The sequence below is a fragment of the Natrix helvetica genome (genome assembly GCF_964273705.1).
Source record: "Natrix helvetica genome assembly, chromosome: 2".
NCBI classification, from domain to species: domain Eukaryota; kingdom Metazoa; phylum Chordata; class Lepidosauria; order Squamata; family Natricidae; genus Natrix; species Natrix helvetica.
This window is the reverse complement of record NC_138552.1, coordinates 266,185,635-266,204,214: the sequence shown is the minus strand read 5'-3', so window position 1 is coordinate 266,204,214 and position 18,580 is coordinate 266,185,635. Positions and strand designations below refer to the sequence as shown.

At 38.5% G+C, this 18,580-nt stretch overlaps 1 protein-coding gene across 1 annotated transcript; it reads right to left on the bottom strand.

Moving 5' to 3' along the window:
• Positions 1-2,152: 2,152 nt before the first annotated feature.
• On the bottom strand, positions 2,153-13,276 carry SOX7 (SRY-box transcription factor 7). The gene is made up of 2 exons (XM_081941814.1): positions 12,990-13,276; positions 2,153-7,390 (listed from the first exon to the last, which is right to left on the bottom strand). Exons 1-2 carry the CDS (start codon positions 13,225-13,227, stop codon positions 6,498-6,500), a joined length of 1,131 nt encoding a protein of 376 aa, XP_081797940.1. The 5' UTR covers positions 13,228-13,276; the 3' UTR covers positions 2,153-6,497.
• Positions 13,277-18,580: the final 5,304 nt, after the last annotated feature.

Below are 18,580 nucleotides of genomic sequence, written 5' to 3'. Positions count from 1 at the left end.
ATGGGCTATTGGTAATGAATTCTCCCATCATTAGTTTTGACATACAAGTGGTTATAGCACTGTTACACATCAGTAACATTTTATTAATGTTTTACCAAAGATTGATTCTTTGCCGTTTTCAATCACTTATGCTAGTGTTAACCCCAAGAACAATCAAAAACCTGTCTTTTGTGTTGAATGCATGTGTTTTGTAATTGCTGTAATGTCTCCCCAGATTAATTTCCAGCTCTCTTCATCAGGCTGGTCACTTATCACTGGACAGGATCCATGTTCTCATTTTGTTTTTTAAATGGGATACTGAAAACATTTTCATTTTTCAGGAGGGTTGTTTTTATTCATTTCCTAAGTTTCATCAGCTTTATAATTTTTATTTAAAGTTAATAAATACATTTACAGTATCTATTTACTGGCTGATCTCAAAAAAGCTATGCAAAGTGAGAACTTGTTATTACTTAGATAAGAGGCCATCAGCAGATCCTAAAGCTGTGTTCAAGTTCTTTCTTGTTCATCCTATTGTATTAAAATACCATACAAATCCAAACTGTATTAAGTTTTCCCATTTTACTTACCGTTGGATTACATGAGATGTCACATGGACAGAACTGATACCAAGGATATCAGCTGTAGCCCATTTGTTGCGAATTGTCAAATGTGGGGTTGGGAGTGCCATGTTTTCTGTTTTATTTGGCCATGTCAAGTGTCTTTCTATTGTGCAAAAAGGAAACTCATACTCACTGCCCACAAAATACTCATTGTCCACAAAATGGTAGCATGCTTGCTCCTTGGAATTTGTACTTTAAAAAAAAAAGAAACTTAGCATAGTTACCCGTCAGGAAGGCTGTAATAATACTGCAGAGAACCATACTGCTAAAATCAATGGTAGTTTTGTACCATCTACAGGACTGGGAAGTCAAAAAAGTGGCTCCACCTCTTTAATATGGCCATTGCATGTATATGATAGAAAGAGATGCAACTTCATTCACACAGCCATGGGCTTCTTGACTTTTTTTTAACTTTCTCCCTGCAGATGCCTCAGTTTAGTAGCAAAACCTCAGCATGCTTCAAAGGCTGCACAGGGGATACTAAGGGGGATATCTGGGGATATCCTCAAACTCCATTATTCCAAAAAGAGAGGGCACTTTTCTTCAAGGTTAGAGTTCTAGAATTCTGGCAAGATGCTGTGGAGGGGACAGAAAATGGCCTTGAAAGACAGCAGGAAGATCTGTTGTGGAAGCAACGATCAGACAAGCAAGGCTTGATCCCATTGCAAGAAAGAAACTTAAGGGAACCCGAGACTATTCCTAATTCACCTGAAGATAAAGTGACAGAGGAGGAAAACACATTTAGATTTGCAAGATTCTCTTACTATAGCTTTTCTAATAAATAGCTTTAGATGTATATGGAACTGGTTTCTTAGTCTGGGCTCACAGATGCAACTTTTTTTTCTCTAGTATCTGGGTAACAATTTGGGCACCCTGAATTCTCTGAAGCATGAATTCTTTCATTGCAGAGCTGCCTCTAGTCTTAAAATTGAAATGCTGGATTAAGGCAAAAGCACCCCTGATATCTAGGGAGCTCATTAAATATATTATGTGGGAAATACACAGAGCTTTCTAGTATATCTGCTAATATGGCAGGAGGTCAACCTTTTTATGATGAGGAATCACAAGAATTCACTTAAATGAATTGAGAGTTGAGGAACAATTCAGTCAGGTCTATTTAGGACTACTTAAAGAATATGATCAAATAAATCTCTAATTTCCAGCAGCTGTTTTCCAACACTGATTATACATTTATGAACAAAATCTTGCCCTATTCTGTGCATCATGCTTTCAGGTACACTGAAATTCTAAGTGTTGTATATCTTGCGCCTGGCACCAGATTCATTGGAGTTGTCCTTTGTAAAGTTTACATCAATTGCAGATTATGAATTCAGTGAACTAGATATGTTATCAATGAAATTAACTTCAATGAAAGATATTGAAATCTGAGTGAAAATAGTAAAGAAATTATCAAAAATGGAGTCCCTCCCTTACACTACTGCCTCCATGTATTTAAACAGATTAACCATCTTTACCTAAAATTATTTAAATATATCAGCTGAAATTATCAAGAGCATAGAGTAACACACAAAAGAATTATCTTAACAATCCATGTTTAATTCATTTATTCTTTAATATATATAAAAACATTATTTGTAGATTAAACCACACACATTTGAGGAACAAATTAGAAAAGCAGAATGATATAAACTAGCTAATTAATCACTACATTACCATTAAACTGTTAAATAACTAATTAACACAGAAACAGTTGATTTCCATCAATGTAAGGAAGTTCTACCAATAAAAATGCATGGTGAGGAAGGGGATAATCTCTAAAACATACATGTATACAGTGCCATTCCAGGCAAAATAAGACACAGAAAAGAAGATAAATTTTACTTTTAAACGCAAAGTTATTTTTTTCCTCAAGGATGATTTGATAAAAATGGAGCATTACTAATACAAAACCCTTTTTAACAAAACTCTCCCAGATCTTTTGCCAGTTGTGTAGATGAAAATGTCAAAAAAATGAGAAGATGGGAGAAGCCTTAATGTTAAATTAAGTTCATACAACAATTCAGGTGCTTCAAGGCTTAATTGGAGTCTGAGAATGTCCTTCGGTTGGCTCCTTGTAAAAAAGCCTATGAACAATCTACAATCCTTCCCTTTCACACTGAATAACTATAGACAGCTTTTGAAATTAATCATCAAAATCTTTCTGTCATAATTATTTACCTACCAAACTAAATGGTAGGTACATTTCATTTCAGTAGCATAGCATTCATTCCATTTTGCCACGTTAGACCAGTGTACAAGTCATCTGCCCAATTTTAATAGATATTTACATTTTAGCATAATCCTATTAAGATCCATGAGATTGCAACAATGGAAACAGTTAATGGACCACTAAATACAATCCATTTTCCAAAATGGCAAACATATGGAGTTACTATACAAAATCTATACACTTCCTTATATGGAGTTTCTCTTACAAGATTTAAATTAATGATCCATTTGAATTTTCATTGAATCCCTGATATAGACCGCTTAAAGCACACCATGAGGAATATAAGGAATATGCAGGCTCCCTTTACAAGCAGAAATTGGCTGAGGCAGCCGTCACACAAGTGAACTTCTTGCTAATGAATCTGTGTTTCCTGCTAGAGAACTGAGTGCTGGAGAAGAGCAAGAAACCTGTGGATTTTGTTGTTGTTTTTTGACAAATCCAGAATGTGTAGCAACTGGAGCTAGTCTGCAGTTTGCCAAGAAGTGTCAGAGCCTAGCACAGCAGATCAGACAACAATTTGTCACGTAACAATTTAATCAATACTAGCCAAATGGGCAAAGAAATGGAGGAAGAAGATGAGTGAGCACCCAGGAAAATGTTTTTCAAGTACTCAAGGAGTTATAAATGAGATTTAAAACAATAATCCTAAATTACAGAAACATCTCCAATTGCATATAAGTAGCCCTTGTTCGGTTATCAAAACTGGAGAAGCAACTTGATTGTTAAGCAACTACTGTCACTAAATGAAACTCAACTGTGTTTATGATCTTATCGAAGCTTCACTTTGCACCCTTCACTGGGTATATCATGCAGAAGCAAGATATTTTGGATTATTTATTTTATTTTATTTCTATAGCTTCACATCTCAGCAAAAATTATTTTGGGCAGCTCACAATTCAAAAACATATTATTTGGATTCAATGGAGAACTGAATGCGATGGCTGAAATTGTCCCTGAAATTGATTTTAATTTGTCTTAGAAATACTTTGGATAAGGATGGCCTACTTTAGTAAGAACCCTTTTTTTAATGGAGAAAAAACTTGTACAATAATTTTGACACTGAAGAATTTAGCATGTTTAAAAGGGAATTCTAAGTATGTTTAAATATAAAAGGAAGCAAATATGTTAGTGCCTTTGGCAAAGGATGTATATCAAATATAAATTCATAAGGCTACTACATCTCCCAGAAATCAACTACTTTGGAAACCATCACATAGAAAAACAGTGTTAAGGGACAGTGTTTTCCCACATGTGATTCAAGGGTGCGATTCAAGGTACTAATTATGACCTTTAAAGCACTCCATGGCTTAGGCCCAGGGTATCTGCAAGACCACCTACTGCCACCAGTATCCTCCCACCGTCCAGTGCGATCCCACGGAGTTTGCCTCCTCAGGGTGCTGTCGGCGAGACAGTGTTGGCTAGCGACCCCCAGGGGGAGAGCCTTCTCTGTGGGAGTGCCTTCCCTCTGGAATGAGCTTCCCCCGGGAGCTTCGCATAATCCCCGACCTCCGGTCCTTCCGACGCCCCTAAAAAGCTGGCTTTTTCAGCAAGCCGGCCTGGCCTCTTATCTAATTTTTAAATGTTAGTGTTGTATTAATTCGGTTTGTTTCTTGGATTGTTTCTAATTTTCTTTTCAGTTTTGTAATATGTGTTTTTAATGCTGTACACTGCCCTGAGTCCTTTGGGAGAAGGGCGGCATATAAATCCAATAAAACAAACAAACAAACATGCATTTAAAGATGTCATATCATCAAGATAGGTTATTTAAAATAACTGCATTTTTAGAAATACTGTACAGGCTGTTACACTTCTCTGAAGCCAAAAATAAATCTCGGGATCAATAATACCTTCCACAGTGTATATCTCTCACCACTTATAAAATATCCATTAGGGGATGAGAAGGGAATCAGTTTTCCCTAAATTATAGGTTCTTTATAAGTTTATAAGAAGCCAAGAGAACATACACCCACCCACCCCGAAAAGAACACTCTACATACTTTTAAATTCAAAAGCAGCTTCTGGGAGGGGATAAAGTAGATGTAACAGGGGTATTAAGAAAGGTGTTTTTTAATAATTATCCTAATCTAGGTTACCCATCTCTTTGACATTCTTTGTTGACAGTTTAGATCCTAGGGAATCCAAAGCACAATAGCAAATGTGCTAAGACTATTAGCTCTCATATGTAACCAGCTTGGGCGATGATGGCTGTCAGGTAACTTCTCTGGAAAGCAGCTTGTTATGGGAGATGCCTGACTCCTATTTTTCCCCCACTCTAAATTCCCCTGATCCATTTAGATTAGAATTAAATGTATATAAAATAAGTGAACCATTGTCACCCTGAAATGTTTAGTTCTGATCTTGAAATGATTTGCACACTTCTCGCTAAAATTAAAATGTTATTGAGGTGAACTTCACTTATTGTGACACTTGAAATGCATTCTCAAATGCTCATATTTGCACCTGATGCTTCTTTCTTGGTTGTTCCCAAACATACAACACCTCTTCCACAGGCAAGGAAAAAAGACAAGATCCTGAAAGACGCAAAGGGCAACAGTCAAACTGTATTGCTTTAAAAAAAACAGAGAGCTAATATACATTGTGACTGATCGACCCTTCCTAAAAATTGCAATACCATTCAGGCACTACAATGAGAATTAGCAAAGGGTTGTTCAAAGCCATATGCAATTCTTCTGACCTACATTTAGTGATGAGATTACATAGCCTCATTTACCACTGATTATGACAAAATCACACCTTATGATGAATATGATGAAGTCCCACCTTGTTTTGACCCGTTTTGCCCTATTGCTATAACCAATTCTCAGTTTGTCAACATGTGCCAAACTGAAAGAGATGATAGGTGGTTTGAAACATGAGGCCCTTGTAGAATTTGAAAATTGTAAGAGTTGATAGGAGAGCGACCCTTTTAAAGAGCTATACATTCATTTGATTACCCTAATTAGGGCATATATTACTGATATTTTAAGATAAAAAAATTCTTTGGCCAGAGACAACAGGAAGATGAGATGATAAGTGGCCCAATCCAGAAGGATAATGATGCTTCTGTGATCACCCCTTTGACATTGTTACATATTCTGTTTCAGTTTTGGTAGTGAAAAATCTCTTATGTGAGCCCATGGATACAAATGGTAATTGAGCAAAGAGCAAAAACACTTGAGAAGACAACCTGCATAACAAATTGAATGCGTACACACAGAGAGAGCTAAACATCTGAGTCTGCATAGCAGTGATTTTTTTAGGAAATGCATTCAAGGGCATCTTTGGTTGAAAGACTCCATAAGTGGTCATGTATATTTCCTAATGTCATTCCTCTGAAGTTAGACCAGATTTGTAAGTATTATTATGCTATGTCAGCTCTGTCTGGGCCCCTCAGTTTGATGAAAGAACAAGGATTCTTTAATTTAAGTCAACGTACTAAGGTGCCTTGATGCATCATTGAAGATGTATCCTTTTAACTGGGATACAAAGACACTTCTGAAGACAGATGCTCAATAGTTAGACTGGGTATAAAGAATGTTGGCAAACTGGAATAATTATCTAGAAAGTGACCCACAAAATTATTTCAGTTCAGGGTGGGAAACCCGGAGAAAAGGAAACTCTCTGTCCAGCAAACTGGTCCACAGGAGAAGTCTCACCTCTCTGACCTAAGAAATGCTGTAATTATTGTAATATGTAGCTGTTGCATCTGCAAGGACAGAAATTAGGCTGGTTTCTGAGGAGTGTGAGCTGCTTCCTGTCTGAGAGACCTGGACATGTCCGTTGATGGTGAGCCCACTAGGCTCTGGATGTCCAGGCGCACTGAGATACTGATCAAACTCATTGCGGTCCATCTCCTCTAGAAGGTCGGCTTGACTCAATTGATCCAGGCTATCAAAGTTCTGATGCTCTGGGGGAGGTGAGAGCTGCCCAAGATGGTTGTGGAGGCTGGGGACTTGGAGATTAGGAGGGAAAGCTGGGGAGTAATAATTTCCTGTGGGAGGTGCTGGGCAACTGGAGGAAGCAGAGTGCATCGTGGAGGCTGATTGAGAGACTGGCATGTGACCCAAAGAGTGGTTGCACTGGAGAGGGCTGGTGGCATAATCTAGAGAATAGGTGTCTCCAGACATACGGGGATGGCGAAGGTCTTCAGGACAAGGGGAGGAGAAGAAACTCTGCTCAGGATCTATCACATCCAAGGGTGACATCTCAGGAGGAGTAGGCAGCCCATATGGATACGTGTCCATCGGAGTACCTGTGTTATTGCTCTGGACCTCCTGGTATCTCCTGAGGTTTGGCATTACTGAGGCAGTTGAATATTCATCCTTCTCACCCATTGCTCGGCTGCACACCCTCTTCTCAGACATGTGGTCTTGGTCCCTGGAAAGGCTACCCAGCAGGAAGCCTGGCTCCACCCGCTTGCAGATCCGCTTGACCTGCTTCTTTCTTCTGGGACGATATTTATAGTTGGGGTAGTCTTGCATGTGTTGAACCCTCAGCCTTTCTGCCTCTTCAACATAAGGTCTTTTCTGGGACGGGGTTAAAGACTTCCACGACTTGCCTGTAAGGAAAAAGAGAAGTTTCCCTTTTTATATTGGGAAGGATGAATTAAGACCCTCCCCATCCATTGGTGAATTAAATTGACATTTATTTGCTGCTCTCCACTACACCTCTTCATATTATTTCATTTCAGACATCGGAACATGTATTCAATCACAAAAACATCTTTTGTTGTTCTGCAAAATGCCATAGATATAGCAAATGCTAATATTTTGACTTTTGGGGAATGGCGGAAGAATTGTTCCCTGTGCAAAATTCACCCAGGCTCCTTTGGAGTTGGGTAGCTAATAGATTTAAGTAAATAAAAAATATAGGAAATGGAGCTTACATAAAAAGAACTCTCCACCTCATCATACCAAATTGAGCCTTGCTCTTATTTCCTCATGTGTTTTCATACAGGCTCACCTTCTTCATCCCTTGAGACAGCAAAAGTGATGGATGTTACTTTGCATTTGCCATTTATCTTGCAAAACACATGGAAAGTGTTGGACCAAGTGAGACACTGTTCCAATGTTTCTTGGTGAACCAGTGATCTCCCCCCCCCCCAAACAGAATTAGGTGGTAAAAGTAATGGTCTTCCTTGATCCAAGACTCCAGGTTAATTTCACGTAAGATTGCCCAAAGAATAAAATTAATACCAAAGATCCTTTGGTCCTCACCAAAATAAATGAGCAGTTTACAGCCTTCTGAACAGCAGCTCTTAAATTAGAAATGTTCAAGACAATGCATTTAGCCAGAGACATAATTACCGTGTGTGGCACTAGCTTGTCCTTTAAATGCTAGACTTTAAAATATTACAAACCTTACTTGTTGGATCTATCCATTTTTAGTTATTCTGTTCAGTTTTTACTGTCCTGATTTATTTTTATATCCAATTCATATTTTTAAACACTGTAGCATAGGCATGTTATTTGCGGACCATAAGAGTAAGCAAATCTGCTTATTAAAAAAAAACACGCTTCCCCCAAATAATTTTACAGCCTTGAAAAACTTATTTTAGTTTTGATAGTTGTACTGTTTTGTAGCTCAAGTGTGGGGAGGGAAGTTGTTTTCTGAAATTACGATCAGAAAGGGCTGTATGGGACCCAGCAGATTGTCATTTCCTATTTAAAGAATCAAATATCAGCCGCAGGCAGTTTTATTTCTTGTATTTACAGGACAGCAATCCTATTTCATTGGAATATTAAATAAATAAAGCGAATCTTGTACATTCTGCATATGGAATTGGTTGCATAAATAGTAACGAAAATACCAGCTCATGGGATTCTGAAAGCATATGAAAACCCTACTGGACTACTAAAAAAGTCTCAGCACTTATGTTCCACATTGGCTAATCAAATGTTTCAGGGAAGCCAGAACACAAAATAAAAGGGCACTGTGCAGGATATCGTCACCATTCAGAATGTCCATGTATCTTGCTTCTAAACATGGACGTTCTATTTGACTATTAATAGCAACAGCCCTGAACCCACATAACTATCTATCCCTTTTTTTAAAAGGCATCTAAACTACTAGCCGTCGTGAAATTTAAGGCTAAGGAATTTCTTTAGTCAACAACAATCTGGATGTCTTTTTAATCATCTACGCACAGAAGTCGTCCATCAGTTGACTGCATTGGGCCAGCTTCCCCAAATTTAGACAATTTCCCTAACGTGTGAACTTCAATACAAAGAATTATCGAAACTCCACTGCCTTAGCTAAGAATTAGGGGCAGCCCCAACACATCCAGAGGGCCTGAAGCTTGGGAAAAAGAGGGTGGGACATTCTTTGCAAACTTTAAAATATAAAGTAAGACTATTCAATTTTTGGACAACATTTGAAATCTTTTATGAGAGAAGTAACATGTTTCTAATATAATTCTTTATCTTCACTTGAGGACAGAATAACTATATGAAAAGTAAAATACTGAAAATAAACACTGGCATGTAATAATCCTCATGAAATATGAGGACATTTTTGTTTCCAGAGTGCTAAAAAGCACCACCAAATCCCAATATAAATTTTAGAATTTTTCATATGTTTTTGTTTACCAAAACAAAATTTAACCTTGAAAAATGTAGTTCACATTCATATAATAGATATTCCTAGCAACCAAATGTTTAGAGCTTCAGGGAAAGCCCTTCAAAGCAAAGGAAATATTAGCTAAATATAGGCAATTAAACTTTAAAATGAAGACTTTCTGGTATTATATAAGAGGTGTATTAAAAAATCTGTGATGGGAAAGTGTGTACATTATCAAAAATTAATCGGGAGTTTCATTTCTAAGGCTTTCCTACGATACTTATGTAAAATTGAAGGTTACAATAGTAACATAAATTCTTTGCAATAACAAAAATGTGAAAGGGTTGTCAATCTTGAATCTGAATTGTTCTCTCTTACCATGAGTCAACATGGAACACCAACAGAATGTATGTTAATTTACCAATCAAAGCCAATTTAATTTGCAAGGAAAAAAATATACATCTCTGCTTTGGAAACTAAATAGCTTTTTTTACTTCTAGTATGTTAGACTGAAGTTTCATTAACACTCATTTGGGGAAATGCCTAGCTAAATAAAACAAGGTTTGTTTCTGAGTGGGAATGTATAAGATAGTACTATTAATGTATTTGTGTCATGTAAAACCACAAAGAAGCTTTTTTCTCTCTTAATACTGAATGATAGTATTTGTTGCTTAAGTATATTCTTAAACACTTCCTTCAAAATAAAGGCTTGTATATAATTTGAACTTGGAAAAATTAAACTAAATTTACATGTGAGATTTTCAACTTCTCATAAATTATATTTCAAATACCAGTTTGGAGAGCACTCATTGCAAAAAGTTTCACATTTTGTTGACCAATTCAAAATGTAATAGTCTTAGCCATTCATGTAACGAAAGCAACAATTCACAATTGCTCCTGTCCTGAGGAGAGAGAAAAAAGCATAAGGAAAAAAAAACCTAAAAACTAAAAACTTTATCTCTTTTTCGCTGTTATATATTAACACAGTTAACTCATCTTGAATCTGCTGCTCAAGGATGCAAATTAGGTAATTTATGCAGATAAGACTGGTATGTATCATTTATCCTCAGCGCAGTATCTCTGGCTATATTTATTTTAGCTGAAAAAACCCTCAGTATTCTATGACATTATTAAAGTTATTTCCTTTAGAGGTAAACTTTGCTATAGTCTACAAAAGGAATAACCTGGATGTTGTCATGTGAAACACAAATTTGCAATCCATGTCCAATTATTTTAGGAGGATGGGACCCATAGCAAAGTTCAAGAACTCTAGTAGGAAATAGGTCACTATGTGGAAATGTGATTCAATGGTGTTAATTATAAAATACCACATATTGAATTAAAGCTTCATAATGCTGTATTGTACACTAATACAAATGGAATAATCAATGATTACTAAGAAAAATATTGGGTTCATACTGCTATATGAACATTTACGATATTCAGCAGCGGTAGGGAATAAAATACCAATTTTACTTTGGGAAATATTAGGAATTTATTTGTTATTTATTCAATTTATTTGCTGCCCATCTCACCATAAGGAGACTCTGGGCGGCTTCTGGAATGGCACTGAAATCTCCATCAACAGAGTGATCCTTTTTGCAGATGTCTAGTGCAACCACTTTTGCAACGCTGGGCTGTTTACATCTCTAGGTTATTGCCTTGAGTATGATATGTCAACGACAAAAAAGGCAAAACTAAAGTTGTACAGGAACTGAACGCCTATCTCTCCAGAGGAAAGACTTTTTTCACATAGAGAGAAAAATGACATATAGATATGCGACAAAATTAACCTTCCTTACACTGGGGAGGAAATGTAACTCACTTAACACTGAGAAATAACCTTTGGAATGTTTTGCAATAAAAAATGTTTTAAAATTTAGAAGTTCCCCAAGCATTCATATCACCACACCACATTGTGCAAACCTATACCTACTAACCGGTAAAGAAATCCTGTTAGTATTAATCAGGTTACTTTCCAAGGAAAGATGGTTAAGCTCAGGGAGCATAAACCTAAGATAGTGACCTTCCCTTTGGAAATTGTTGTAAAATCTCCATTTAAAAGGATGAAAAGCATTTGAATGAGCCAAGCAGCTTTTAGAAATGCCAGTAGATACAGCACTCTATTGCTACAATCCCTACTGCAGATAACATCTTGGTAAATTCAAGAAGTTTATTCCTATGTAGCATCCTAGAGGATTTCACCATTGCGATGCAGTCCTATAAAAGCCTGATCAGAAAGATGACCTACCGAATTTAGTGAGGTTTATTTCTTGGTAAATGGGCATGAGATTGTGGTTTAGACTGCATTATAGCTAGTTGTTAAAACTGAAATAGGAGTACCACATAATGATAGAAATCCCCACTCCCTAAGTTTAAATCAGTTCCAGGATGTTACTAAATTGCTTTGTGGTTAGAATGTTATATTTGGTAACTTTGTGTTGGTTTTGAAAAATAATTTTCTCCTTATTGATTTTGTTTTTCACCAAAATACTTTTGCACTTTCAATGTTGATGTCTTTTTACAGAGAACGCTGCTTGCAAAGTGAAAAAAATATTTAAAAGCGCTGCCTAACTCTGTAATGAATACTGGGAGATGCACTCCACAAACATTCAAAAGAATATAATTGAAAGATTCACATTATTTGTTTTTATTAATTCTTTTCCAGATTAGCAGTGTGTTGTTAGCGTGGCAAATAAACCATCGAAATCGAGATTAAGATTTAAAAAACAAACAAAAAAATCACATATAATCATATCATCAAATTATATCTTAAAACTCCTGGATAAAAAATAGGGAAAATACATTTCCGTTTGCCTGCAAAACTCATATTATCCTTACGTTGTTGATTATTACCATGTTAGAAAACTTTTCAAAATTCATCCCAAACGATCTTGAACACACACAAAAAATATTTTAAATTTTTTTGCACATCCGTAATTCATCAGATTTGCAATACATTTTGAAATTGATTTGCTTTCCTTAAAGAAAATTAATTTTGCCCAATGAGTACGGTGGTAATTCAACTACCAATGTCAGCAATCATACGAACAATGGCATTCTTTTAGAAAAATTAGCATCTTTTAAATTTAGATACCCAAATACATCCTCAAGAAGAAATTTACAGGAAAAAATTAAGCTTTCAAAGGCACCCTTTTAAAGAGCCGCTGCTTCAGAATTTTTTCAGCTATAAATAATGACTGTAAGAGAATTTCAGCTAATGGGGCTCTAAGTTTAAATAGCCTAAATCCAAGTCTCTGAGAAAAGAACTGTCCGGGGCGGGGGGGGGGGGAAACCTGAGGTAAGGAACAATCCTAAGGCTAGGCTTTCTAAAGTCACAAGACTTCTTCCCTCTTAAATAAATCTCTTCCCCCATTTATTCCAACGAGAGAGGCGAAATGCAGCAGATTTCACCCTTCAAGAATAAGAATTGTCAGGGAGGATGCGGAAAGGTTGGTTCTAGCTACCCGTAATTTTGTTTTTCCCAGGCCAACCCTCAACCATCCCGGCCGGAGTCGCTCGGCACAGCGAGCGACTTCGGAAAGCCGGGGTGGCGCAAAACGCGCCGAGTCCCGCTCGCTCGGGCGGGCTCCGCTCACCCAGCATCTTGCTCAGCTCGGCGTTGTGCAGGTCCGGGTTCTGGACGGCCAGGCGCTTCCTCTCGTCTTTGGCCCACACCATGAAAGCGTTCATGGGGCGTCGGATGCGGCTTTCGGGGTTGCCCTTCTCCGTCCGGGGCGCCGCGGAGGGTGAGGTCCCGCTGCCCCCGTCGGACAACTCCAGAGCCGAGCAGTCCAGCCTCTCCGCCCACGCGAAGGAGCCCAGCAGCGAAGCCATGCCGTCGAGGCACGCGGGACTCCAGCCGGCGGGCTCTCCCCCCCCACCCGCCCCCTCTACGCGCGATCGCGCAACCGCCCGCCCTGAGGCCCCCGCTGCCTCACCCCGCCGCCCCAGCAAGCGCCTTTCCCGAGGCCTCGCTCTATTTATGAGCTTCTATGAGCTTCCTCCGGTGCCGTCTGGGAAGTGGCCGGCCCCGCCTTGAGCGCGCCCTCCGTCCCTCCCTCGCTTCTTGCCGGTGGGTGAGGCGCGAGGTCGCGGGGAAGGCGAAAGAGAGGCGCGGGCAGGGCAAGCGGGCGGCCCGCCGCCTTCCCTTCGCTCCGAGTATAGGTGTAAGCAAAGGGGGAAAAAAACCCAAGTGCCTCTGAGCAAGCGCCGAGTGCTGCCCGTCTTAAAAGGCAAGGCTCGTCTTACGGTCCGTGATAGACGCCGGTCGACACCGTCCCCGCGCACTTGCCTTCCTTCCCACTCCCCATCTTGCAACTTGGAAAGCCCTCCAGCTATGAAGAGCTAGGGACACTTAGGGACAACTAGAGAACTGGTTTTCCCAGTTGCAATGTATGGCTGTGGAAGTTGGACCATAAGAAAGGCTGAGCGCCAAAGAATGGAGGTCTTTCAACTATGGTGCTGGAAAAGACTCCTGCGAGTCCCTTGGACTGCAAGGCGATCAAACTGCTCAGTCCTAGGGGAGATCAACCCTGACTGCTCTTTAGAAGGCCAGACCCTGAAGAGGAAACTCCTAATACTTTGGCCACCTGATGAGAAGGAAGGACTCACTGGGGAAGCGCCTAAAGCTGGGAATGACTGGGGGCAAAAGAAGAATTGGACAGCGGAGAATGAGGTAGCTGGATGGAGTCACTGAAGCAATCTTTGTGAGCTTAAATGGACTCCGTGGGATGGTAGAGGACAGGAAGGCCTGGAGGAACGTTGTCCGTGGGGCTGTGATGGGTCAGACACGACTTTGCAACTAACAACAACTTTGGCCTCTCTTTTAATAGATGTGAGTCCTAAGAGGCTGTTACCAATCCCCAGATGCTCACTACCTATAGCATCCCTTCATTACAAAGAACACACACTCTCGTTTCAAGAAGTTGATAATGGTGATAACATCACCCAAGAAAGATGGGCAGAGGGAAATATAGAAACGCAAAGAAAATACTGCAAAATCTTTGCGTTTCCTCTATTTCCACCTGAGCCAGAATTATCAAATTTCTCTGATTCAGCAACATGTCTCAGTTTCCAGACCCGAGAAAGGCATAGATACAGGAACTTTCCAATACTTTCTCCTCCTTCATTCATTCTTATCCAGATGGGTTTTTGCATGTGTGAATTTGCACCTATGACTGTACATACAACATACTCACCTAGACTGCTAACTTAATGCATTTTCTGGGTTCACACAATACTTTGACAAATAAAATAGGACTGGATTAGCATCCAAAAACTTACTTTGCTGTCATCCTGTTGTCCAGATTTCTGCCGCTCAAAGCTGGTAACCATCCCTTAAATTATAGAGTTGGATTTATGTAACATACAAGGCACAAAAAATAAACTAAGGCAAACACTAACCAAACATAGCATACAGTATGGAGAGAAACATCAGGTAGTTTTAACCTGATATAGATATACATGTTGCAGAAATGTTGACTTTATGGGTCTATGAAAACAAAATAGAAATAGGAGGTGGGAAATACAGTTTCTCTCTTCCTCCCTCTTATTTCTTTGGAGTGTATAATCTTGTGAATATAATACATTTGGTCACACTGATACAAATGTATCCATCTACAAGGAACATATTTTAGGAATACATGAAGCTAAATAACTTGATCACCTCAAACCATTGATCTATACAGCTCAGTTATAGTGTGGCTGGCTATAGCGCCATAGAAATCTTTTGAAGTCCTTCCAGGCAAGGAATTGCAAGGAATGACCCTGAGACGTGATTCTTTGATTTCTAAATAAAGTTTAAGCATCACATTTAAACAACAAACTTGGTATATTTTAAATATCAAAGGGATGATGTTTTTTCCAAATGGAAGCAAATTATTGTAATACTACAGTAAAATTCAAGATGAACACATCAATTCCTTGTTGGTGAGGGGTTTTGCTATTAATGAGATATTTTAAAATCAAATTGCCAAATGTTCCTGGTTTGTGTGTTTTTCTGGGCACACAGAATTAATACTTTCCTGATGTTATAAATCACCCAGAGTCACTTGGGTGAGATGGGCAGTGTATAAATTTAATAAATAAATATATAAATCATTAGGGCCAATCGAAACGGGGCAGACTTGGTTAGTACTCGGATGGAAGACAACTAGGAAATTCCCTCACAGTGGATTAGATGGGGGAAGCTGAAAAAAAATTCCAGGAGGAGGCAAAGGAAACTGCTTCAGTATTGCTGCCAAACAATATACTGGTTATCACTAGGAATCAAATCTAAGTTGCATTTTAAAACATATTCTATTAATCTTGAATATCTCAGGGGTTGCCAATATCTCAGGGGTTGCCACAAAGAAGAGGGAGTCAAACTATTCTCCAAGGCACCTGAGGGTAGAACAAGAAGCAATGGGTGGAAACTAATCAAGGAGATAAGCAACTTAGAACTGAGGAGAAATTTCCTGACAGTTAGAACAATTAATCAATGGAACAGCTTGCCTCCAGAAGTTGTGAATGCCCCAACACTGGAAGTCTTTAAGAAGATGTTGGATAGCCATTTGTCTGAAACGGTATAGGGTTTCCTGCCTAGGCAGGGGGTTGGACTAGAAGACCTCCAAGGTCCCTTCCAACTCTACTATCGCATTGTATTGTATTGTATTGTATTGTATTGTATTGTATTGTATTGTATTGTATTGTATTGTATTGTATTGTATTGAAATTATACTCTTGTACACCGTATCTTTTTGTTATCCTACTGCAGATTTAGATAAAGCAGCATAAACGATTTACAAACATAATTTTACGAGATTTTACAAAGTGGACCAAGTTGTGCAATTAATGTAATTAAATCATTAATACATTTCTATACAAAACTTTATAAAGAAGCAGTTTATTGGAGTTATCCGAGGAACAAAAAAGACAACTGGCAGTATATTATGCAAGCCCAGATTGTTTGGTTAGTTTATAATTCTGTCCTTGCAAACTCCCAAAATGGATTAATTTTATAATCAGGTTAAATATATTATTCATATGCAGCTCATATTATTTGTCCAGTCCTTTCTAATTCTGGTCTCCTTAATAGATTCCAGGCAAAGGATGTAGGCTGCCTTCTGTTGTGTTGACTGCTACTGTCCTACCAGAAGCTTTTCCTACCATTCTCATTTATCCTGTAGGATCAAATTGTCATAGATTATGATGATAGGTACAGTATTTGATTCACTAATGTTGTCTTCCAAATCAGAGGTCAACCTTCCCTCTCCATTCCCCTCTTCTATGTTTAGATTTTTTGGGGAGAGAAACGAGCACAGGACAGGAGGACGCTATTGTATTCAGGTTCTGCTCTTCCCTGGAAGTTGGTTGCCAATCACAGACGTCCAGCATAGGACTTTGATTTTTAAATTTGCTCCCAAACTGGGCATTTAAGTCTGCCATTCGGTGTGGCTGCTTATGATGGTTAGGGCTGCAATCTCCAACTGGTTGATAGAGCATGCTAAGATTGAGGATGACATTAACTGTTTACTTTGGCAACTTCAAGACTCTGTTATAACCAAGAAAAATCAAATCTAGAAAACAACTATTTCCTTTAATTAGAAGTAACTTTTGGACAATTCAGTCACATAAACAGCTCCCTCAACTTCTTTGAAGACCATTAAAGGATGAGAGCTTGGTACTAAAATTAGTGTTTGTTTCCATCAATTAAAACTCCTTTGACCAGTGGCCAGCTCTGATTTTTAGCCTAAAAGGCTTAATTATGCTGAACCTAAATGTAAGGCCAGGTGCTTCCCCCTTCTTCCTTGTTGATGATTCTGCTGTGACCAATAAGTACAAAAGCTGCAATGTTTACAGCGTTGATATTTCCTTACTCGGACATTACATTACATTACATGGTGTGTGTGTGTGTGTGTGTGTAAAGTAAATGTTCATAGGATTGTATACTCTTTACGAGGAGTGTACTATATAGACACACAGATAGCAGGAGGGAGGGAGATAGTTTCAACCATGAAGTTAAAGAAACGAAGTGCAATGATTTATTTATTTTTTTAAATAAACAATTGGAAAGAAAGGTATAATAGTTACCCTGGATTTCAGCTTGAGTGCCAGTGACTTACACAGAAACATCTGTCGGTGTCTTGGCATGTTATAAAAATGGTTGTTGGTCCTCTCTGGTCTAGCCCATGGCATTTAAGAGTGTCTCATCCAAGAACCATCCAGACCTTCTCAACCTTGGAAATGGTTTGGAAGATATGTGGACTTCATTCCTCATGCTATCTGGATAATTCTGAGAGTTGAAATCCATGTATCTTTAAGTTATACCATGTACAGTATGTTTAAGAAACACTAGAAGAATCAAGTTTAGCCAGATTTTGCCACCTGCTAAGGCAAATGAATAACACAATACCAGAGTTGGAAGGGACTTTAGAGGCAACCCTGTATCATTTCAAACTGTTGCCCAATCTCTTCTTAAAATCCTCCCGTGTTGGAGCATCCACAACTTCTGAAGGCAAGTTGTTCCACTGATTAATTCTTCTGCCAGGATGGCCTCAGACTAATTCTGCTCAACGATTGTGCCAGTAGACTATGAGGTACGTTAGATGAAGAGAATTTCTTATGACTCTGTATAAATTTTACTTGGCTGCCTATTAAGTAGATTAAAATTTACTCACTAAGAGCTACAGCATTCTGCTCAGTCGTATTAATCTCCTTTCAGAGAAATAAACTTTGTTAGTTTGGATACAGCAATGATTGTAATGAAGTGTAAAAAAGCTTCTGGCACCCGGCCACACAGGTAAGGTACAAAAAGGCAGAAAATGTAGTCCAAGTCAGTTTCGGGTTACTTTGCTGGGAAAGGCTCGATCTGCTAGTCTTTTAAGAAGCATAGCTCTTAAGTTTATATTAGGTACTATATAAACTATATGGCTTTTGCTTAAAATCTTAGCTGATGTAGCAGTCTAAGAAAGGGAGAATCTAAAAGAAGCAAAACAACAAACCAAGATAAACACTTTGGTCCAGGGAGCTTGAACTTTTTTGGCGGCTATGTAAGTTCTCCCCTCATAGTTGTAAAAATTATTTTTGTTCTAAGAAATGTGAAAGATCCTTCGTTATACAAGACTGGACATCTAATAAATTTACATTTTTGAAAGAAAGCTACACCATATAATCTTGGGATTAAATTGGGGGAAAGAAAAGATCTGAA

Coding starts and splice junctions, on each gene's coding strand:
- SOX7 (XM_081941814.1), bottom strand. CDS start 13,227: ATGGCTTCGCTGCTGGGCTCCTTCGCGTGGGCGGAGAGGCTGGACTGC. Junction 7,391..12,989: donor CGAGCTGAGCAAGATGCTGG/GTGAGCGGAGCC, acceptor TTTTCCTTACAG/GCAAGTCGTGGAAGTCTTTA.